At 51.5% G+C, this 23,418-nt stretch overlaps 1 protein-coding gene and 1 long non-coding RNA gene across 9 annotated transcripts in view; one reads left to right on the top strand and one right to left on the bottom strand.

Moving 5' to 3' along the window:
* The window catches only part of LOC116945813 (uncharacterized), a 173,552-nt gene extending 155,138 nt beyond the window's left edge, over nt 1-18,414 (bottom strand). Inside the window, exons 1-5 of one of the 8 annotated variants that reach the window (XM_076069783.1) lie at nt 18,277-18,410; nt 14,540-14,679; nt 12,908-13,036; nt 6,864-7,031; nt 1,220-1,294 (exon numbers count right to left, since the gene is read on the bottom strand). In XM_076069783.1, coding sequence (XP_075925898.1) covers nt 1,220-1,294; nt 6,864-7,031; nt 12,908-12,925 — 261 coding nt within the window. In that variant the 5' untranslated portion in view covers nt 12,926-13,036; nt 14,540-14,679; nt 18,277-18,410. Of the gene's footprint in view, nt 1-1,219; nt 1,295-6,863; nt 7,032-12,907; nt 13,037-14,539 lie in introns of all 8 variants that reach the window. The other 7 variants (XM_076069785.1, XM_076069779.1, XM_076069780.1 and 4 more) reach the window with 7 other exon arrangements.
* On the top strand, nt 1,293-18,635 carry LOC142929150 (uncharacterized). The gene is made up of 2 exons (XR_012945334.1): nt 1,293-3,820; nt 18,310-18,635. It is a non-coding gene; the product is annotated as an uncharacterized LOC142929150 (long non-coding RNA).
* Nucleotides 18,636-23,418: the final 4,783 nt, after the last annotated feature.

Genomic DNA, 23,418 nt, shown 5'->3' with positions numbered 1-23,418 from the left:
CAGCCAATGAGTGGTTCAGGTTCGAGGAGGCGAGGGGAGGGGAGAGGCAGTTTTTTTACACCCGCAGCACAGGGTGGGCAAGGGAGGGGTCCGTCTCGGCGGCGTCACACGCGCAGTGGAAAATAAAAGCGAAAGGAGAGCGCAGCTTTCGCTACAGACGAGCCACAGAGCCGCATGGTAGCCTGCATGCTTAGGGAAAACATTTCCGGAGCTCCGCTTTCGTTTACGCACGCAGCGCGTTACTTCGTGGCTGCTGCTGCCTTGATGAGCGCTCGAGCCGGGGTCGATAACGAGATAAAATCTGGAAGCTTTAAAAAAATTAGTCGTCTCTTAATTGTCGGGAGTCGTTCCTAAGTCGACGAGCGGATTACAACGCGGCGCGGGCGCAATCGGTGCATCGGTGGAAAGCGCGATCGCTCTTTGCGATGCGGACGGAGCGCGGGCGGCGCGGCGAGCCGGTGCCCGCTTCGCTGCCAAGCACGGCCGTGGAACTGGCCGCGAAACCCCGCGTCGCGGTTGCGCGCGACGACAACAACGAGGAATTAGCGATCGGTGAACATTGGGCAGTGCCAGGAGCGGCAGCTGGCAGGGCCTGCCCGCCGGTGCGCCCCAACCCCCCCTGTACGGGGCTCCGCTTGGTATGCAAGCTGTTGAATCGCGGAGAAACCAGGGTGCCGCGCGGGGCGGCACCGGGCAGGAGGGCAACGGGCGCGATGCTGCCAAAGTCCCCGGCGCGCCAACTTACGGATTTTTGTTCTCACGCTGCCTTTTCGGAAGAAAATAAATTAACAAAAACTTCTTAACGGATATATTTTTTCTAAGTTGGAGGTTAATAGCCAACTAATACGAAAGTGCGTTATGAACAATCGCGCATCACCGAGGTTCCGTGGAAAATCCATGCGACTAACCTGAAGTTGCGGCATTCTCAGCGACACAAATGTGGCACGAATCGAAGACAAAAACAGCAGGTTGTGGCACGTGTCCTGGATATAAAACAATTTAGAAACTAAACTCAAACTTAATTTAGACGTAAGAGCGCCCAGAAGATGAGCTTTTCGGATCGCGCCATCACTGAGTGGTGCTGCCCATGCCAACAGGGAGGATGGGGGACGTGCGGTCGCAGCGGGCAGGCGGGCGGGAATGGTGTGGGAGTGGAGCGAGCGGAGCGGGTGGAACGGATGGGCGGAGCGGGAAGAGCGGGCGATAAAGTGAGACTCACGCAAGTGGTGGAGAGTGGCAGCGTGCCGCCCGGTTCTGGCGCGGTCTTCCCCTGCGAGTCGCTCTTCGGCGCCAACTGCGGCCGCAGTCGCCCGATCAGATGCAGGCCCGGAGTGTCGCCCAACAAAAGCCAAACCAGATGAGGGGAAAAAGGAAGAGCGAACGAGATATAAAAGGACATCCAGAAAGAGGAGTAGTGGTAGACGTGGCAGGATAGGGAGAGACAGTGAAGGCATGTGTATAGAGAAGCATGGCTAGACACACATCGAGAGAGACAGTGGCAAAGACCGAAGCAAAGACAAAGTATAAGACAGAGGGACAGGGCAGACAGAGGAGAAAGAATTAGGATAGGGTGAGAGAGGGAGAGGTGAACACATCTGTTAAAAAGCAGTGGCTTTTCGCAATGCAATAAGTATTGACGAGCGCATTATCAACTCCTGGGGGCTGATCAATACCGCAAACCAATCAGGGCCTGGCTCCCACTGCTGGGCTGGATATAAATGGAGATTCAACGTCGATGCGGCACAATCTGCGCTACGAACCGGAGGAAGGGAAGGCAGAATGCAACGTCTCCCGGACACGTACGCGACATCGGCAAGCCTCGCTTCCCGGCGCGGCCTCATTGTTTCAACTGCGGGATTCTAATTAGTGTGCTGCCCTGATGAGCGGCAAGCACTCCGCGAGACCGACTGGCTCCGTGCGCTGCGGGGATGCTCTGCCTCCCGGCTTGCACGTCCACTCGCTCTCCCGCCTGCCAACCTGCCTGCCTGCTTCCCTGCCGGCCGGTCGGCCGGCCTGCCTGCCTGGCTGGCTGTCCACCCGCCTGCCCGTCTGTCCACCTTCCTGCTCGCACGCCTGGATGGCTTTCTACCTACCTGCCTGTCCACCTGCCTGCCTGCCTGCCAGCCCGCCCAAGCTGCCTGCACGCCGACCGCTCGGTGGGCCTGCCTGCCATTCCGCCCGGCTACAGGATGGAGCCCGCGCGCCGCATGGCTCTCGCTACGCGTCGTACCGAATGTCGAAAATTCTGCGCTTCAACTGGGCTTTATCTGACACGAAAAAAAACGGAATGTTCGGAATGATAAGTGGATCAATACTCTAACAAAATGGCATTCATTATGGCCAATAAACAATTCGGCTAAAATTGTGCTTTCCGTTATGGATTACAGTCATTGTTTCACGGTGATTTATATTTTTTTTTACATTTCTTTTTTTAAACATTTTATTTACATTCATGCTGTTGGTACACTCTCAGTGATAGCAGCCGCTATTGCTACGTATTGGGACAAAACTTTCAAAAGGCGATGTAGGCTCCAGAGGGGCTCCTAAACGTACAGTAAGCTCCGCCCAGCCACTCTCTCTCTCCCCCTCGGTTTTTTTTTCTGTAGCCGTCTGCACTTTTCGAGCGTTCCCACCATCAGCAGACAATTTACACCCCGCGCTCAGCCGCAGCCCAGACAACTCCACCCTGCCCTGCATGTTAATCAGGGAGTTCGCCCGCTCTGCCTGAATTAATCAGACGAATTACCCGCAAAGCAATACGACTTCTACCAGGGCCGGAGGAAAAAGTTTGGAAAGCAAGCAGCTCTACAACATCGCCGTGGATGTGTACAAATTGCAACGGATTAAAACAAATTCAAAGGATGCGGTTTTCATACCAGGGATGTGGCCATGCTGCACTTAGCAAATTGTGTGTGTGTCTTCGGGATGGAATTCTCTTCGCTGGAAATATTACCGTCGCTGGAATACAAGTTGTTGTGGATTACAGTGAAAGTTTTTGTGCCGAATCGCTGCGTGGAGACGAAGCGGCTGGACGGAGGCGCCGCACTGTCCATTCGCTCATGGGGGCTGCGCCGAGGAGCAACTTTAATTCATGCAACTATCGGAAAATTAGCACGCACGTACAGCTGCGCTATCGTGAACTCACGGACTTCCAGTCTACAATAACGAGGATACGAGGATAAACGCGCATCGCTCTGCACGATTGGATTTATTTGAGATTTTATAAAATGCACGGGAAGCGCTCGCTGCCGGAATCAATAGCGGATACGTGTCCTGAAAGCGTTGCTTTTCTTAGAAGATAAAATCCGGATTTTTGGCAAAAGACCAAATCGCTGTCTACTTAAAAGCCTTGTGCATAATTAACAGGCAGCCCCGCAGCGCGGCCCCGGCATGGCAAGCTGCCGAGAGATTTGCATTGTAAATGAGGGCACTTCGCTGTGCATGTTAATTAGGGCTACACGCAAACGAGCGCTGCTGCACAGTGGCAGAAAAATGGGCGGGTTGGCGGACGAGCGGGCGGGCGGGCGGGCTGGCGGGCGGGCGGTTGGTTAGCGAGTGGACAGGCAGGCGGAGAGCGAGCAGGCGGGTGAGCGAGCGGGCGGGCGGGCGAGCGGACGGGCGAGCGATTGAGCAGGCAGTGGGCTTGCGAGCGAGTGGGAAAGCAGCAAGCGAGCGAGCGAGCGGGTGCGCAAGCGGGCGGCCGGTCGTTGAAATAGCGGGCGAACGAGCAGGTGGGCAAGCAGCGGGCAAGGGAGTGCGCGGTTGGCTGGCGGACAAGCAAGTGTGCGAGCGAGCAGATGGGGAGGTATGCGGCGGGCAGGTAAGCGAGCGGGCAGCAAATGAACAAGCGGGTGGGTGGACAGTGGGTAAGTGAGCGGCAGGCAATGACAAGCGGGCATGCCGTCGGGCGGTATGTTAGCAAACAGGTCAGGGGACGGGCAGCGAGTGGCGGGAAAGCGAGGCGGCTGGCCTGTGGGTGGCACGTGAGCCAGCGGACAGCACGATTGTGTGCGAGCAGGCGGGTGGGCGCACGGGCAGAGCGGGCAGAGAACGGCGAGTGTCCAGGCACTGGGTGGGCGCCAAGTTGGCGGTGGCGCTACAGTGGAACCATTGCATAGTTTTCGGCAAATATATAATTTTTTAAACCGCAGGTGTCGCTGTCTTTCGCCAATCTCAGGCCCGATTAATGGCGCTAACGAATAAACTACTATCGGCGCGAACAGCGGCGCTATTGTCCGCCGTCATTTCGGCATGAGAGTCACTCACTTTATTTCTTTTAGTTGCAGGACTGTAATATTTAAAGTTGAATTTAACTGTTTTAATGTTACTATGTTGCAGAACTTTTTTAAAATGTGCGCTAAATATGTTAATAGGAAAATTGCTTTATTGTTAGTTTTTTTCTGGCCGAATCAAATCTAATAAAATAGTCCTGTAATTAACAATTTTCAAAAATATATTCTACAAAAAGCATGAATTTCAGGTTTTTAGTAGTACAAATAAAACATTTATTTTCTAAATACACATCCAACATTACTCTTAAATTTAAAGTGGACAATTTTACAAAGCGTCGACCAGTGTAAAATCGAGAGCAAAATATTAATGCAAAACTAATTCATCCTGAACGCAACTAAAGCCAAACGCACGCCTTGCCTGCGCTGTACCGCGCGGCGCCGCACGACCGCCGCGGAGGCAGTGAAAAACCCTGCGGAACGCTTTGCCGCACGTGGAAATGAAAGGATCCTTTTTAAGAACATTTCAAAGGCTGTCTGGAAGCCATGCTTGTGCTGCAGCAAGTCGGCACTTTGTCCTTGACGGGTACCCTTGCACCCCGTACACGTCGGGTCATCTTATTAACAAAGGCATATTGATCTGCCACTCAAACACCCCGCCACAAATTTCGGACGAGGTGCGCCGTGCGATCGTCGGGATGCTTTAGAGGCGCCGCGAGCCGCCCGCCCTATATCGCGCGCGCGCGCCGCTGCTCTGGGAAGCGGGGGCCCGTCGCGATGAACGCGCCGAGATCCGCCATTCGGACGCGTTGCCTCGTGTTGCTCGAGCTGCTGCCGACCGCTCGGCCGCCGCCGGTTGTTCAAGCCGGCCTGGGTCGCGACCCCACCATTGTCCCGCGCTAAACGCACACTTGTACACCCACGACTGGAGGGTCCGTACAAGCGGCGCGCACTCCGGTAATCGCCGAGGGGGTGAATCAAGAGTTAATATTTACGGCGACGAATGGTTTGCGGACGGAAACGAAATGAGAACGCGTGGCAGCGTGGCTGCAGAATGGTAAAGAGCTACTCTTTAATTGTCGATAGCCACACAGTAATCGCGGAGAGCGTCAAATGTTACTGTCAAGACTGCAAACAAAGGGACGAGAGGGAAAGCTGGCAAAAAATTCCTTTCTTAAGGTCACCCGCAGGTTCAAGTCAACAATATCAATCAGCTCTAAACGAATACCAGATGTAGCTCCAATAATACGTTAATTGCCGATCATTAACATCTCGCGCGTGCATCGTAAACTGCCCTCCTTGGGTGTGCAACACGCCTGGTGGTCCGCAACAGGGCTCTAGTAAAGACCAGGCCATCCTCCACAGAGGCATGGCCGTACCTTACTGCACACATGGGCTTTTGTGAAAGACAGTGGTGCAGGAAGCGTTATGTGTATTCCTCTATGCAGGGAGTAAATTAACGTGTCGCTTTGATATTACATTTAGATTGCGTTTGTGTGCGCGCGCGCGTGCGCCGCGACACACAGCCATACGGCATGCCGTGTATTTAGCGCAAGAATATAAAAGCTCATCTTTTATTGTATAATTCAACAGCAAAGGTCAAATCAGATACCAGTCAATTACATCATAATCGCAGCAGTGTGGATGCAAGCAGTGACCGTATTGCCCCATGGAGTTGCTCCCTCCTCCCAGCCCCCATGGGTCACACAGCCACGGCAGCGACGGCGAAGCGCCCTCCTCTCTCTCTCTCTCTCCTCTTCCACCTCCCCCAGCAGCCCGAACCCAAACGCCAGCCCATGTCAACGTGAGGGCAATTCAACCATAGGCCACAGAGGCCCAGGAAAGGGCCTCAATTGCCGACCAAGCGGCGTCGTGGGAGCCGGTTTATTAAAAACACGTGTGGGTGACAGGGCCTCCTGCCCCCACGCTCTCCCACACAGGCGCACACGCACACACACATGGCAGCGTCGGTGTTCCTGTCGCGGGCGCCACGATGGTCAATTCTAATTTCTAACCGTTCGTACGTTTATTCTACCGCCTCTCGCTCTAACACTAGGCGGTCGCTTGAAAATGTGCAGACTGTTTTCCTACATGTATTTTTAGAAGTGTTGCCAATACGTGACATTGGTCGCACGGTTTTAAGTAGTAACATTTAGATGCTCCGTTCATTTTTTAAATGCATTCTTAAAAGCGATCCGCAATTATCATTCTAAAAGACATCTGCTAGATAACATTGTTCCAGAAAGACAATTGTCGGTTTATGGACTAAGGTTATTGTTCTGCGGAGAGGACGAGTCATGTATATTTATTCAAATGAATACTTGTGTACCTACACAATTATGACACCCAATACTTGATTTCAGCCTGGTCTATCCGAATCGGCCATCATGAAAAGATATCCGCACCAGGATACCTCTCACTATGACTGCGGCTACTCATCATCTATAACCTATTCAAACCTTCCAACGAGCCAGAAAATCTATTTCTCTCGCTGAAAAGTAAGCTCCGATTATACCGCAGTAGTGGAAAAAAATGTATAGTTTGCTCTGGGACGAACCTTTTAAAATATTAACAATTAACCACATGCCACAAGCTGAGCAAGTAAGGTGGTGGGGGAGGGAGGGTGGTGCTCACGTCACGGGGCAGGCTGGGGCCACCGTGCCCCGCGGCCTCGAGCGGGCGACCCAACTCCTCCTGCAGGGGCGACGTTCTTGCGGTGCAGAGCGTCCGCCCGGCTCCCGAGCTCCGCGCAGTGTCCGCCGCACTTCCTGCGCGCACGGCGCGCACACTGTTAACCCTCTCCTGCACAGCAGGGTGGAGAAAAGGTGGGTGGTGGGGAAGATTTTACTTTATTTGCACGAAGCGGCACCCGGTCAAGTACAAACGGCACAGAAAGGAGGAAGGGATGGTTCTACGCGGTTTCCCATTACGTCATTTACCGAAGCGGTGATATCTCACTAACCGTGACCCTACCCGGGAAGGGTAACCTTTCACCTTCGACCTTCCCACCCGAGGGAGCAAATCAAATTACAACAAGGACCCGTGCACTTGTTACACCTGACACCGTGAGCTCACAATGTGCAGCGCTCGTGCTACGGCAGCGAGGAGATGCCGCTGCCCAGCGTGGTTTGAGCTGACCCTCCCCAACACTTTTCTTCGCATGCCACAGGTCAGCACATTGTAGTGTGGGTGAGGGCGCTGACCTTGTTAGCGAGATTACACAGTGGGTGAAAGGGTTAAACTGTCTGTCCCCGAGCTCACTTCTCCGGCACTCGACCGTCCAAGCAAAAGCCTATTCACAGCCAGATCTATAGCTGGGGAAAAAAAACACAATCAAGGTCAACGTGCTGCATTTCCATCTGTGGAGCTTGTCACAGAGAACCAGGCCATATCTTTGCGTAGGACTTTTTCATCCCCTCCATTATCTGGGTGACTGGAGGCTCTGGATGTTACTTGCATACTACGCTTTTTCCAACCGCTATCTAACAATTATATATATATTTTTAATAGTAAGCCATTTTATGTCAGCAGGTCTCAAGACCCATTATAAGGGACTTACATCACATCAAACATTTGAAAGGGCGCCCCCAGGGGCAGCCACCCCTGCGTGGCACAAGATGGCTCAGCACCTGGCCTGCAAACGGCATTGTCTGCCAGTAGGGGGCAAGGATAGCTATATGTAATCCCAATTGAGTGATTTCTGAGCGTACACCCACCCTAGTGGGTGATGCATATGTGAAACGGGCATTGCAAGGCCTAGGAGACTGCACAGCCGCTGTCGCCAAGGTCATGCCTGGCTGCAGGCACGTCCCGACACTATTTGCACAACTATGGGCTTAAGCACGCCGCTCGACGACTTCCGTTCAGCGGAGACTCAACAAGAGTGAGGCTGCCGGGGCACGTGTGTGCCTGCGTCGCAAGATGTGAGCATCAGCGGCGATTACATGGGAAAGCATGGTGCACGCTTGTCCTTTTGTTCAGTTTATGAAACCTCTTTTTAAAAGAAAAACTACATATATAGACGAATACATATATTTTTAAATATCCTTCATAACGAATCCTGAATGCATCCTTTGTCATGTTATTCGCACAAAAGTCTTGTATGAAGCTTATGGATATTAGCATTTAGATTTCATGGCAATAAAATCGGAGATATGGCTTTCTGATCACACGTCCCTAAGCTGTCGGCGTCGCTCTGAACGGAAGAATCCCAGCAGGGACAATGCCCATCAGCGAGAGAGCACACACACCAGGGCTGCCGGGGACGTCTTCCATGTTTACCATTCCACACGGTGTCTGATCAAACAGGCAGAGGATGGCGGTGGATAGGGAGGAAAAAAAAAACCCCGGGGTTAATCTCAGGGCCGTAAAATATTTGCCAAAATTTCTACGTGGATAATGTTAAAACCTCATTGGCAATGGAAGGCACGAAGGCACTCCGCCCCGGTAGGGGCAGCGCGAGCCGCGACGCGCCCCCCCGGGGTGGCACCCCACTTGGACTCGTGTATCACTGTTTAGGCCGCGTGCTGCGCCGCTGCCAACTCCGCTCCATTGCGTGCGAGTTCACAGCTGCCTCCGAATGTTACGTGGGACCGACAAACAACGGCGCGATGCCACCCTGCCGAAAACGAAGCTTTGCGAATGAAAAAAAATGCGCCCGCGATATCAGATGCTCCACTCTGTATTTCGCCTGCGTATGCAGGAAGTGAGCGCGCTGCAGCAGCTGTCACGACACCACCAGTGGTAATGAATGGGGCTGTGTGTAGGGCCATGATAATGAGCCTGGCGGGTTTATGTCATGCTGCTGTCTGGCGCGTGTTGCTTAAATCCCGTTATGACAAACATGCCGCTTAAACACACGAAAATGTTAAAATTAATATTGGAGCACTTTACATCAACAACAGTCGCATCAGACATTCAGACTGTGTGTTTAGCATCGGTAATTATTCCTAGTAATGGAGGAAGCGGCAACGTGGTGGTTAGCGTGCCGCATCATAAACCCAATAACCCGAGGTCGATTCCCCGGCACGACTAACATCGGTGGCGAGTGAAATCTAAACCGGTCCTGAGCACCTCCCGTTTACCAACCCACAGTGACCGCATCATGGTGAAGTATGGTAAAAAAATCCCGATGGCAACACAGGGGAAGCCTTCATCCGGCAGTGGATTTAACAAAAAAACTGTAAATTATTATTTAAAATATTGTCCAATTATATGAGCAGGTTTGTTGTACAAGGTGTGACCACCCACCCACTCATTACACAGGCTGCCTTGCAAACTTTATCAGTCAACTTACAGACTCTTTCACCAAGGCTGGCTCTGCTACAGTCAGTTTTCTACACTGTGTAAGTGGAAATCACGGGATAATTCATGGTGTGGGTTGCCCCAATATATTCCTTATCTTAACATAATCCTGTTATTTCCATGAAGACCTATTTTAGTTCATATATGAATGTCTTGTAATGCTTTCTGTATCTAATGTAAAAAAGCAAGACTAAATTCACTTAAAGTCGCAAAAAGCCAATGCTTGAAGAGCACAATGCAAGTGGTGCATAAGGAATTCATAAAAGAGGTTTATCAATGCGTCGTTAAACCTGCTACCACCCAACACAGCCAATTCATAAGGTTTGTCACGTAAACAAAAACATGCCAATTAGTGACGAGTTCAGAACACCGGTGTGTTAGAGCAAACCCACAGCATTTACAATTTACAAAGGAGCAATGGTGCAGCACTGTACCAAACCGGGACTGCGTTGATGCACAGAGTTCCTGCGCTGCGTGTAGACGCAGGTCACCCACACGTGGGCAATGCTTTGAACGCCGTCGTTAATTGTTGAGCTGTAAGGGTGCCATTTCAATTTATTTCCAATTTTTAGGTACCCCCACTGCCAAATAACCCCGTTACACCGTGGGAGACGCCAATCTGTGGGCACCTCCGTATAGGTGGCTGCCTTTAACCGTGCAGGGTTATTCACAAATCTCTTCCGTCAATCACTTTTGTTTTAGATCACACGAGTAAATATGGTTGCCTCCTTCTATCGTCCACGTGTACATTCTTGCAAGCTGAGATACGAGTAACTCAGCGGGCTGGAAAATCCCCCGTGGTTGATTATTTTTCTGGGCAGCAGTGGGGGGGGGGGTGGTTTAATGAGTGCAGTTGCTCTTGGGTCCCCTTGTTGTATCAACGTTCACAGTTCATTGTTTAAAGAAAGGGTGAGCGTGGTGCGCGTTGATTTAACTGAAACGGATTCATGATTAAATTCTCAAGCAGTGTTCCATATGTGCCTGCTTGTCTGCACAGGGGCTTACCCTGGATATATTGAATAGAAAATTTTAAAACACCCGTTAGGCGTGTAGCAGATCGTCGATTCAAGTGCGGGGTTTACCGGGTTGGGTTGCACGTTGAGCACGTCTTTTCACTCACCACTGTGAGCACTTGTAAACACGTTCATTAAATACACTTCCGAAGCTATAGCCAGATGCGTGCACTAATCAATTACCGTTTATGCATATTAAATACAATTATTCCCTTTAAAATCACGAACAATATGAGACAGACTAAACTACATTGGACAGTACGAACAAGACCAAAGAGAATCCATAATTCAATCAAAACGCGACCCTAAATCGTGACAATTCCTGAAGCCACTGCAGAGGAAGAATCGTTACTGGGCTACCAATTATAATGTCATTGGACGGTTAATGGCAGCAGGAACAGCTCAATACGCGCGATAACGCTAAAAGATGCACAACTCGGCCCCTGCTTTCATTCTATTGGTCATTAGTCCATGTCGTGAGTAAATATTGGCCCACACCTGTGGATGCTTTGGGTTTCTTGACGCAGCCGGGTTTGGTGCATGTCGCGTTTCAGGCTTCAGCGATGGAGAATACCGTACATCCATAAACATGCGCGACATATGCTCGCTAAGACTACTTTTTCGTCCTTCTGTATTTGGTGCGGCGAGCCAGGAGATAAGATAGACCAGGCCTGCGGGGGCATCGGACATCTGCGCTAGCATTTTGGCAATGGGACATTGTTGAATATGGTCGCGAGAATCGACCTTTAAACGTGGTGTACGAGCGTTTTAACAACGCTCGTACACCACGTGACAATTTAATTACTTTGGCTGTGTTGCGTGCTGGAGGGTCTCACAACACAAATTTGGTTAGATCATTACGTGGCCTCCAAAAATCTATTATGAATCAGGCTGGCCCAATGTCCAATCCTATGGGAAGTCCACCTCAAACCCAGCAACAGGCACCGATCACATGCCCAGTCTTGAAATCAATGTAACAGACAACCATTCTTTAGCCTGCCCAACCTCGACAACTCCATTATTCTGAACAAGACTGGGACTTGTATGAATGTCCTTCCATTGTAAGCCTACACTGAGCTAGCTGTGCAATGATGGTATTTATAAAGTTACACCGAGGTATTGCACAGTCTCCACCTTTAACCGCTCCAAGACATTGCACGGTGCCAGTGTTATTGTGATTGTCTCGTGTGTGTGTGTGCATGTGTTCTGCTCCCGCACACGAATACACATGCGTGGGAAGTGCTGTTATTTACATTGTAAAGCACCCTGAAGAGGATTGCTTCAGGTTGTTGTAATAATATTATCATTGTTGCCACACTTTCCTCAACCCCACAAATTCCTGCATGGAATGAATGTTCATTTATTTACTTGAAATAGATTTTTCCTGTGATTTCGGCAGTGTGTCGGAACTCTCGCAGAGACACACACAGAGGCATAGAGACACACAGACAAACCCCCCGTATAGCCTTTTCAGACCGTTGGGGCAAGTGCTGTAAGCGAGCACCTATGAAGGCCGGTACGGCACATGAGGGGGTGGGTGGCCAGCACCACGCCTGACTGCCTTTGTCTTCCGAGTAGCGATGTTTACACACCGCACCAGGTACTAATTTGAGGCTTTTTCGACCTAGGGGAGGCCCATAACTGGTTTAGATAATCGTCACTGGTGTTGGCCACGAGCGGGAATTGAACTTGGGTTGCCAGGTTCGTAGCGCAGCGCGCAAACCGCTACACTACCGACACACACAGAGACACAAGACACACACATTAATAAACTCACACCAAGACACTCCAATAGACACAAATAAACTCACGCAGTTGGGCAAATCCTTGTCACGGATTTTAGTAGCGCCACTTCATTTCCTTGTTCTCAATAAGATGAATATAAACAAATGGTCGTGATTTCTCTCAGCGACCACAAGTTCTCAGCCACCCACCTGGGCCCACCGTGAGGTTTTGGTTCGGTGTGCCACTAAGTTCGAGCGAGCCCAAGGGCGAGTGCTGTGGAGTGAAACGGGTTGAGAAGCACTGCGCTGGGGGACTGGACTTTACTATCGACTCTGTGACTGAGATTATATTTGTCACATGACAATCAGTGTTGAATTTAATAATTATCTCTCCGTGTCAAATGTTGCCAAATTAAGTGCAGAACCAAATTTCGTGTCCTGAGAACCTGGTTTAATCACAAGTAGCTGTAACCTGCCGCAAACCTAGGATTTCAACGGTGTTGGCTCAGCGCCCGGACCCCCAAGCCCCCTGGCATGGGTTAGCAGAGAGCGCCTCGGTTCTGCGGTCTGCACGAACCGTAGTCCGCACGCGACGTGCGAGCCCGACGGTGCTGCCCCCCTCGCTCCCCCCCCTCACCGCGATATTCTTCATCATGTCAGCAATGCGCCGGTCAGCCTCCGCCTGCAGGGTGCCCACGGTCTACAGGAGCAGCTCATTCTGCTCCGTCGGGTCCCTCACGTAGGCCTCAAGCAACTCCACTTTCATCTGCACACACGAAGAGATGTACGCCGATTTGAAAACCAGCACCACAACCATCGTATTATGGCAAGTGCGGAGGGCATCGCGGTTGAACTTCTGCGCAAAACTGATGTTTTGGGTCGCGTTGCGTGTAGCTCGGCAGGCGAAGTACGATGCTTCAAGTCACGTGCGGCAGCTCCTGAAGAGGCTCCCATAGCACATGGAGCGAAACGTCGGACATCGTGCCTAACAACAGTGCGGTACAACCTGCACCTGAGTTCTGTACTGGATAAGAATGTCCAAATCACTCGGAACGCACTCGATATCATCAGATCTCAGAAGTTAAGCAGGGTTGAAGCCTAGATTTAAAGCTTTCGTGACTGCTAGGATCCATACTCTTTGGTTCTATTGGGTAAAGTCACGTAGGTGAAAATAAAATAACAAAAAATCACGACGTTTCGGCCACAACACAAGTGGCCTTCATCAGGTGAAGGGACGAGACTGTCTGGAGGACAGCGCTAGAGTGTTGTCCTCCAGACAGTCTCGTCCCTTCACCTGATGAAGGCCACTTGTGTTGTGGCGAAACGTCGTGATTTTTTGTTATTTTATTTTCACCTACGTGACTTTACCCAATAGAACCAAAGAGTAGGGTTGAAGCCGGTTAGTGCTTAGATGAGTGACCACCATGCACAGGAGGTCACAGGCTCCTGTTGGGCTGCAAGCTGGGCAGCAGAGGGCAATGCATGAAAATCAACTGTTGTACTCTACTTTTACGCTCCCGGCTTCTCACCTTCACCAATCCACATTGACTAGGATGGTGAAGCATGGACCAAAACCCACATGACCTGGAGAGGTTGAAGAAGTCTTCATCCAACAGTGGATTTACATGAGGGCTGTTAAAATGTCATATTGGCTCGTGAATATAAATTGGGGCCACATCAGCCTTGTAATGAACAGTGAGATGTGTTCACAACAGGGCAGGTCCACAAATTACACAATATTAGTCAACATTTCAAGATCATCCGAATAATATACACATCTTATGGGGTGTAATTTTTTTAATAATTGTGTAGTGATGGGAAAAGCTTATTTACGGTATAAATCAACGGTTTTACATGAACACAAAACTGAACGAACCTTCACCATCCCAGTGTGGACGAAAAAGTCAGTTAGTTCGAATATTTCACGAGCATTTCTCTCACGTTACAAAGGAAAATAAATTATTTTGATCCGAAGTAAGGTTTTGTACCTTGGTACTAATTTGTTGTTCTAGTCTATGCCATTGTCCACTGGTTGCTAGTTAGTCTTAACCATCAGATATTTATATTCGTGCCGTTTGATGTGCCGCAATTGGCAATGTAGCCATCGCAAGCGTGAACTAAACAGGTTTTTATTTTACAATGAAACGTGATCGAAAGGTAACATGACAAACTGAGAGAAGTAACAGCAAGAGGATTTGTTTACAGCTTAATTCATGTAACCGAGGCTCCAATGCATTTAAAAAACGGTAAAGAGTTTTTTTACTTTTACCTACGATGGCTAAAACTCTGCACGTCCAACTCGCGCCACCGAGGTGCAGAAGACAAAGAGGGCAGCGGGAGGTGAGGTGGGAGAAGTGACCACTCAGTGCCAGACTCAGAGCTCTCCCTGCATCGTCACGTACTGGAGAGCTGAGACAAAGCAACCAGAGGCATGTCAGCATTGACGAGAAACAAAAACAGTCCTAATCGGTTGACACTGTGCCAAGTAAAAATGCCACTTCGTGATGACACTAATGATTGCTCACATCTTTCAAGTGTCTGAAATGTACGAACTGCCTTACAGCAAGAGACGATTACAGTGATCATTAGTAAGGATGATAGTCTGAAGGATGACAATATTATGACAGCTTTCTCAAATGAGTCTTCTGGTTGTGTACCGCGCGTTTTATTTGTGGCACGTGTTGTTCAGCATGATGTCCGACGTTTCGCTCCACATGCTGGGAGCTTCTTCAGTTTGCTCATCGTGCAGAACCCGACAAGCCATCGGAGAGACATCCAGCAGCACACCCAGGACAACCGACGCAGTTGTATGGACAGACGATGACCACCTACTTTGCTGTGGTCAAAACGTCTGAGTGCCGGCGTGTCCCGGATTCATTGTCGGGAGTGACCGCATTTATATTTTCCAGCCACCTTATTTGTATTCGTCACATTAAGTGGCTAAAAATTACTGCCGTGGCTTTGATGAAAACACGTTAGCTCACACGGCGTCACATGTAGTGCGGCTCAATCAGCAACCATGGGATATTGTATTTCTGCTTCATATTTTCTCGAGCGCCTCGGAGTGTTTGTTGTTGTTTCCTGTGCAAAGGCTGAGTAAGTCTGCAGGTCAATTACAGGAAATATCAATAACACGTAAACAGGTGCAGCTCACAGCCAGATACGCTGAAGGGGGCACCAGATAATGTACAATAAGTTTGAATTGTGCAGAGTTTGTGGACGCTAAAAGATATTTTCACAAGCGAGCGAGACTCGAAAAGTAAATCCAGGCTTTTGGTGGGAAGGTGAATAACTACTGGGGATTGGAGAGCAGAGCACAAAGCAGTCAACACATTGCCCAACAGTAGGCGGTGGCGAGGTGAGGTTGGGTACCTGGTCCACAGGAGGGTTGGTGGTTCGACCCGGACGCCTGGTGTGTATATTTGGAGTTTGCGTGTTCTCCCCGTAGGTGGCGTGACTTTTTTTCCGGACCCTTCCGTTTTTTTTGCCCTCCACATTTAGAATGAAAGCGCCTTTTTAAGAGTATTTGGCTGGGATAAAATGATGTCCACACGACAAGCCACTTCGTTGAGGCTATCATTTACATACCCAGTCAATCCATAACAAGTGACTACCTTATTACAGACCAATTCAAACATTAATGGTCACCCCGTGCCCTTATAAATCTCAACGTTCATCCTACAAAGTCCCATTACAAAGGAGAAACACAAATAGACAAAAGTTTTGCCCAATTCCCCTGTACAAGAATACGGGTAAAACGTTATGGGTTGACAGGTATGCATTTGTGAGAGCTCCGTAGGCCTTACCCGGTAAAATAAAAGTTTAAACAGTTGAGCTTTACTTGTTATTGAGGTAGGTTTTGAGTCGAGGTGACGCTAAGATGAACGTCCCCGTGTTATAAAGTAGTGCACGGCCCGCGAGTGCTGTTGATGCCGCGGATGGATACCTCGTCGCCATCTTCCCACCCCAGCACTCGTGCTGGTCTCACTCCGCGCGTCACCCATGCGCATAGTCCGCGCTGTTGTGTTGACTACCAAGTGGCTGATGATGATGATGGTGGTTCGTGCTCAGTGCACTTAAGGCAAATTTTAATTATGGCCTCTAAGCATAAGTTGCCCCAAATTTTTTTTAGCACGTATGTGATGTATGTTGTATGTGATTACAATGGGGGGGGGGGGGGGGGGAACTCGTGTAGGCTTAAACGGGGATGGGGCGATCATTTCAGACCCCGGCATCGCAACAGAACCGCGGTTTTTGCCCCCCCACACACCACGGCGTTTCCCAGCAAAGTAAATCACCCTGCGCTCGGCGAGGCATTAATGACACTACCGGTACAATGCGTCGCCTATCTGCTTCCGTGACTAACTTGACCCGCTCCCCCACTCCCGTGCAGTATTTGTGCACAGTGGTGGTGGTGTCAAGGCACACCTGTCCGTCTCTCGCCTCATAGGCGGCGTTCCCAGCCAGCGGGCAGGTGGTGCCCGACTTCAACACGGCAACCACATCTCCTGCTGCTGCTGCTACTCCTACGCCAGCTGATGAGACAGATTATGTTATAGGCACTTGTTATCCCCCCCTACGATTGTACCTCCAATGAGACAGCTGTTTACATAGGCACCTGACTGGACCCTCCTGTCCACCTGACTGGACTGATATTCCTCCTGACAGGCACTTGACGGACTCCACTCTCACCAGTTGATCCGGCGACTGTGACAGACACCTGACATCTGTAATCCAGAACTGTGGAGGCTAGGGTTGGTGGATCACACAGATGTTGTGAAACTTCCTCGTTGGCGTCGAGGTGCCACACCACCCTGGCTGGCCAGGACAAGGCAGTACCGCGAGTGGACTAATCGCCATCTGTTTCCATCTGTACGGGAATGGCATGTTGTCCCCTCGTGCACGTGAGTTTAATCCGGGTGCTCTGGTTGTCCTCCCCCTTGTATAATAAACACAACTCATCAACGGGCTGAAAACAACTTTAAGTGAAAACCCAATGTGGGAAGAAGGACCGTACTGAAAAATAGTCCTAAAACTCAGTGTCGCTCTCCTGGATAAATAAGTAAAACAATAAATTGTTCCTTGTATCCCCTCCACTTGCACAGCCAATCGGACAGCTCTTTACCCCCTCACGTCCAACCGAGTGAACAGCTATTTCCACCTTAATCGACAAGCATCTCCCCATCAACTTATCGGACAGCCGTAGCGCCTGAGAGGCCCGTGATTGCCACTTGGTCCTGCGGAGGGGATAACTGTTCCAAATGAAGAATGTTCTACCAGTGCAGCTGCTAGTTTGGCTCCTGCCCACCAGCTGATCGGACAGCTGTTGCTGCTATGTGGTTTCCCGAGCTCAGTGTGGTAAGAGTGTGGTTACAGGTGGATTCACGCATGGGCGTGTATGCGTATGCATCTGTACGTGTCTGTATGTATGCGTGTTTACGTGCGTCTGTGCGTGGCGTAGCAAGCTAACTAATAAATCAATGCCCTACGAACCCGGATCATCTAAGTTCGATTCCCGGCCAATGCCAGCATCAGTCTCGAAGGCTACCCGGGGGATCGGTATCTCTGTACGCGTGCCCTGTTTGTGCACATGCCTGTATGCACATCGGCGGTTGTGTCGCGACCCGAGTTCAATTTACGTTCACGACCAACATTGATGGTTATCTGAACCGGTACTGGGCATCCCCCTCGGTCGACAAAGCCTCGAATGAATGCCAGGTGTGGTGTGTAAACATCGCCACTGGGGAGACAAAGGCGGTCGAGCGTGGTGTTGGCCACCCACCCCCCTCGTGTGCCGTGCCGGTCTTCATAGGTGCTTACTCGCTAACGGTATAAGGCTATGCAGGGTATCTTTGTCTTTGTATGCATATGTGTGGCTCTGAGTTTATGTGTACGTGTGTGATTGTATATGCTTGCATGTCTGTGTGACGGCACGTGCGTTACAAGCAATCACCCTGCGCTCAGTAAGTTAGACCCCGCGGGCACGGGTCGGGTTCCAGCACGCACCCGCTGAGTGTGCGCCCTGCCGCCATCCCCCAGGTCCGGGCGGCGCAGCCTCTCTCCCCCGCAACAGCCTCTGCAGGTGTCCGAGGAGCGACGAGGTGGCTGATGAAGACGAGGTGATGGTGGCTGGGGTTGAGTTCGCTCCCGCCGCCGCCGCCGCCACCACGACATCTCTCCCTGCCCGCAGCATCAAACGGCCAGAGAGTCGCTCCATCCTCCATTGTAAAGCAGGCGGAGCAAGGTGGGAGGGGGGCAGTCGGAAGATATGGCGGAGCAGGAGACAGCGAGTTTAGCAAGGGGCAGCTGAAGAACTGTGGTGGCTGGAGATGACGGCTAATGGAGATGGGGAGTTACTGGGAAAACGGAAAGACAGAGAGCTGAGCAGAGTATGGGGAGCTGGAGAGCTGAGCGAGCAGGGAGCGCAGGGGGGAGGGGGGGGGCAGCTGGAGTTATTGTGTTGAGAAGAGGGAAGAGGGGGAGGTTAAGTTACAGAGTCACTCGGGAGCTGAAGCAGCTGAAGCAGTGAAAGCAGTGGTGCTGGGCATCACCGAGAGGAGCAGGGAGCGCCACGAGCTGGAGGGAGCGGGGAGATGTGCGGAGCAGAGACGCGCGGGGTGGCGCAGCGCAGAAGTTGTGCCGGAGTGCCGGAGGGGTTCCAGGATTGGGCGACCGGACCCTCCTGGAGTCGCGTCGTGCCGGGCACTAGAGGGTCCCGCCCTCGCTCCGCGGTCACCGATCGTGCGTGCTGCACCACCACCACCACCAGCACTGTAGCCCCACCATCTCCATCACCATTATCTTCCCTGCTCTCCCTCTTCTCGGTCGAACTTTCCTCCCTCACTCACTCGGCACCACGCCGGACGCCGCGCTCTCATTGGCTGCCGACCGCGTCACGTGACGCAGGCGGTTGGAATCGATCGGGGCGTGACGTCACTGGGGACCCCTGCGGAGCCCCCCCCCCCATACCCCCCTCCACCTATGCCCACTTCCCCGGCCCCCCATCATCCCCCGCAACTCCACCCACCTTCGCCCCTCCCATGTCCCGCTATACCACCCTCCCCTATACCCTCCTCTCCAGTCCCCCAACTCCAACAGTCTCGCCCCCACACCCCACATATCCACCCCGTACCCCCCTATACCCCCCTGCCCCCCAATCCCCTCCAGATCCCCCCTCGGAAGCTGATCTGGGTTGAGCCTGCATAGCGATTGAATGGCTGACCCCCGGGCATGCTGCGAGGCGAGGTGTTGGGCAACAGACGGGCTGTGTTTTATGCGCTGTTGAGCTCAGACCTGGGCAGCTCCGGTTGAAATGAAGCCCTGCGATTGACTGTGGAAATGGTGACGCGACGCCGTGCACGGCTGCACACACTCACGCACTTGATTGGGTTGGTTGGGTTACGTTTGGGTTGAGTGGAGTTGGGTAAGAGTGGATTAGTTGGTTTGGCTAGGGTTGGGTGGGTTGAGTTGATTCAGTAGACTGAGTAAGGTAGAGGTGGTTGGGTAGGATTTCTATTTAAAGCTTTCGTGACTGCAAGGATTCATCTTCTTGGTTTTTTTCGGTAGTCACGTAGAATGAGAATAAAACAATATTCTCTTATTTAGTTTAATTGTTTTATTCTCATTCTACGTGACTTTACCGAAAAAACCAAGAAGATGGTTGGGTAGGGTTATATAGGTTTGGTGGGTTGGGGTGATTGGGTTGGGTGAGCTGAAAGGAGTAGGTTGATTGGGTTAGATCAGTGCCAGGCGAGATTGAGTGGGTTGACTGGGATAGCCGTGTTGGGCCGGGTTGAGTGGGTTGACTGGGATAGCTTTACCAGGCTGGGTTGATTGGGAAAGCCGTGCCGGTCCGGGTTGAGTGGGTTGACTGGGATAACCGTGTTGGGCCAGGTTGAGTGGGTTGACTAGGATAGTCGTGTTGGGCCGGGTTGAGTGGGTTGACTGGGATAGCCGTGCTGGTCCGGGTTGAGTGGGTTGACTGGGATAGCCGTGCTGGTCCGGGTTGAGTGGGTTGACTGGGATAGCCATGCTGGTCCGGGTTGAGTGGGTTGACTGGGATAGCCGTGCTGGTCCGGGTTGAGTGGGTTGACTGGGAAAGCCGTGCTGGTCCGGGTTGAGTGGGTTGACTGGGATAGCCGTGTTGGGCCGGGCTGAGTGGGTTGACTGGGATAGCCGTGCTGGTCCGGGTTGAGTGGGTTGACTGGGATAGCCGTGTTGGGCCGGGTTTAGTGGGTTGACTGGGATAGCCGTGTTGGGCCGGGTTGAGTGGGTTGACTGGGATAGCCGTGCTGGTCCGGGTTGAGTGGGTTGACTGGGATAGCCGTGCTGATCCGGGTTGAGTGGGTTGACTGGGAAAGTCGTGCTGGTCCGGGTTGAGTGGGTTGACTGGGATAGCCGTGTTGGGCCGGGTTGAGTGGGTTGACTGGGATAGCCGTGCTGGTCCGGGTTGAGTGGGTTGACTGGGATAGCCATGCTGGTCCGGGTTGAGTGGGTTGACTGGGATAGCCGTGCTGATCCGGGTTGAGTGGGTTGACTGGGAAAGTCGTGCTGGTCCGGGTTGAGTGGGTTGACTGGGATAGCCGTGTTGGGCCGGGTTGAGTGGGTTGACTGGGATAGCCGTCCTGGTCCGGGTTGAGTGGGTTGACTGGGATAGCCGTGTTGGGCCGGGTTGGTTCAACAGGGTTGGGTTTGTGAGGCCACCCCGGCCGGCGTGGCCGCGCCTGATAAGCCCGCGCGCCCGCGGGGGCCTGCGCCGGGCGCGCGGGCTGCGATGTGATTACCGGGCGAGACACGAGCGGCGGATGGCACGGCCGATAGGAGCGCACGTTTCACTTAATCAGCTCCCATTGAAAAACACGCGCGGCCGGGCCGACACAAATCAATGGCCACTGCCGTCTTGGCGGCGGCTCCTGGGGCCGTCTGCCTTATATTTTTTTAACAAATGAATAGAAATTTGTTCCGGCGCTTGATTGGAAATTTGATATGGGGCGATGCGTCTAGAGTCCCGGGGCATCTTTTAAATGTGTACCGAATCAAGATGATAGAAATAATTAGTATGCGGCTAAAGGGCACCGCATTGAAATTCCGGCGTGTTCCGATTGCCCCGCTCAAATGCCGGCCCAGTCACCCACCACGCGTGACTCCTAAATTATTTATGACAGCGATGTAAATGTTTCCTTTGTGTTGTGCATTCGTCATATATTCCATCCATCATCTTCCGTGGCAAATCCACTGCTGGATGAATGTCTCGCCATGCCAGCATCACTGGCAATCGATCCTGCGATGTAATTGATAATCCGTCCGCATAATCGGCCAGCCATGGTCAATCCACTGCTGGATGAAAGCCTCCCCGAAGCGCCCAGCCATCTCTCGCGATCCTGCGATATAATAATTTACCTAGAGCAGCTGCATAAGTAGCTGACTTATATCGCTCCATCTCCCCTATACACGTCCTCTCTGACGTGTCCCATTCCTTTGTGTTGAATATATAATTTTAATATATACGTGCAACGCGTATTGACTGTCAGCACCACGACGGGAACTTCATATGCACACATACACACGAGCGTGTGTGCAGATATAGGCTCTGAAAAATGAAATTACACAATTTCCAGAAATGTCGGTATTGTTTTCTCCGAAATACATTGCGACAGTTTAAGAGATGTAGACGTTACACGCAAGTTCTATAGTGTGCTCTCTAGTCTACATCTGCGAAGGCAGACACAACCGTTTAACTCGGGATACATTGTGCAGTGCCTATAACCCTGTAATTACATGTGGCACGCGGCATCCACACAGACTACAAAGGAGGAGTGATTTCCTGCTGCTCAAATGAGCATCGAGGCGGTGCTCACCCTCCGCCTCTCGACAACCCTGGGCCAGTTGTAGGACATTCTCCATTTCGATGGCAGTGGGCCCAGTCTCTGCAAAGAACAACCGCTGTTTGCGCTTTGCCGCAAAGTGGTTGCTAATTTTATCGACCCCTGAGAGATGACGGTGGGATGAGTCGACCCCTAACCAGGATTTGACCTCGCGACCTTCCAATTGTCAGCCGCTCACTCCAGGGCGTGTAGATATAGAATACACACGGGTACAGGTACACGTTCACTATACGCATGCACGTTGTATTATAATATTTAAAATCAGTATCAAATACAGCCCTTTGGCAATCCTTTGCTGGATGAGGGCATCCATCCATGAGTATTATCGGTCATTTACAATAATATCCATGAGATATATTTGCTGGATAGTCCGTTGAGAAGGCACATCTCGTTTGCAAGGGTATCTGATGGGGTCAAGCGACACGTGAAACATGGGGGTTGTTTGATCATACTTCACCAAGCTGATCAGTACAGATACAATTGAAGCCTCTTCGATGCCCGGTTGCGGTTGAGGGATGGCTCCCTATGGGTCAGCCAGGTTATGTATCATGATGTTCTGGTGATTGCTGCTCATACAGAGGAGGAGTTTGAGGCGCTGCTGCTCAACCTGAAGTGTGCCACTAAGAGTTGGGGTCATTACCATCAGCCCCATCAAAACTAAGCACCTGCCTGCGTATATTGTGCCATCAAACACTCCACCTCCTCAACTCCCTATTGGTAATGGAGCAGTTGTGGAGAGAGTGGAGAGTTTTCCATACCTGGGCAGAATGCTTATCACCAGCTCCGGTTTGACAGCAGAGGTCTCACTCCGAATCAGGCGGGCGGCATTATCTTTTCATCGGCTGCGTAACGCTGTGTGAATGCTACCTGGTCTGTCGCTCCACACGAAGCTTCGGGTCTTCTCAGCCACAGTCATCATGCCCTCCCTTCTCGACGCTTGTGAAACGTGGACCCCTCGAATGTAACATCTGTGCAGGTGAGAACATTCAGGCTAGCCTGCTTACGATCCATCCTGGGTTTAACCAGGCTGGATTGTGTGAGGAGCTCACAAATCCTTGAACGATCTGGACACATTCCCATCAGTGGCTGGGTCATGTAACCCGCATGCCTAGCCACTGCATGCCCAAGCAGATTCTGTTTAGCCGGGTAGAGGGGGATAAACGGGCACGATATGGGCTGGAGAAGAGATGGACTGATGCGTTACTCGAGGATGTGGAGCTGAGTGGACTTGCCGAAGACTGGGACCAACGGTGTCAAGATCGGC

Source organism: Petromyzon marinus, chromosome 25 (assembly GCF_048934315.1).
Source record: "Petromyzon marinus isolate PM22_M1 ecotype Great Lakes invasive population chromosome 25, UKy_Petmar_22M1.pri1.0, whole genome shotgun sequence".
Classification (NCBI taxonomy): Eukaryota; Metazoa; Chordata; class Hyperoartia; order Petromyzontiformes; family Petromyzontidae; genus Petromyzon; species Petromyzon marinus.
This window is presented reverse-complemented; position numbering and strand designations above follow the sequence as displayed.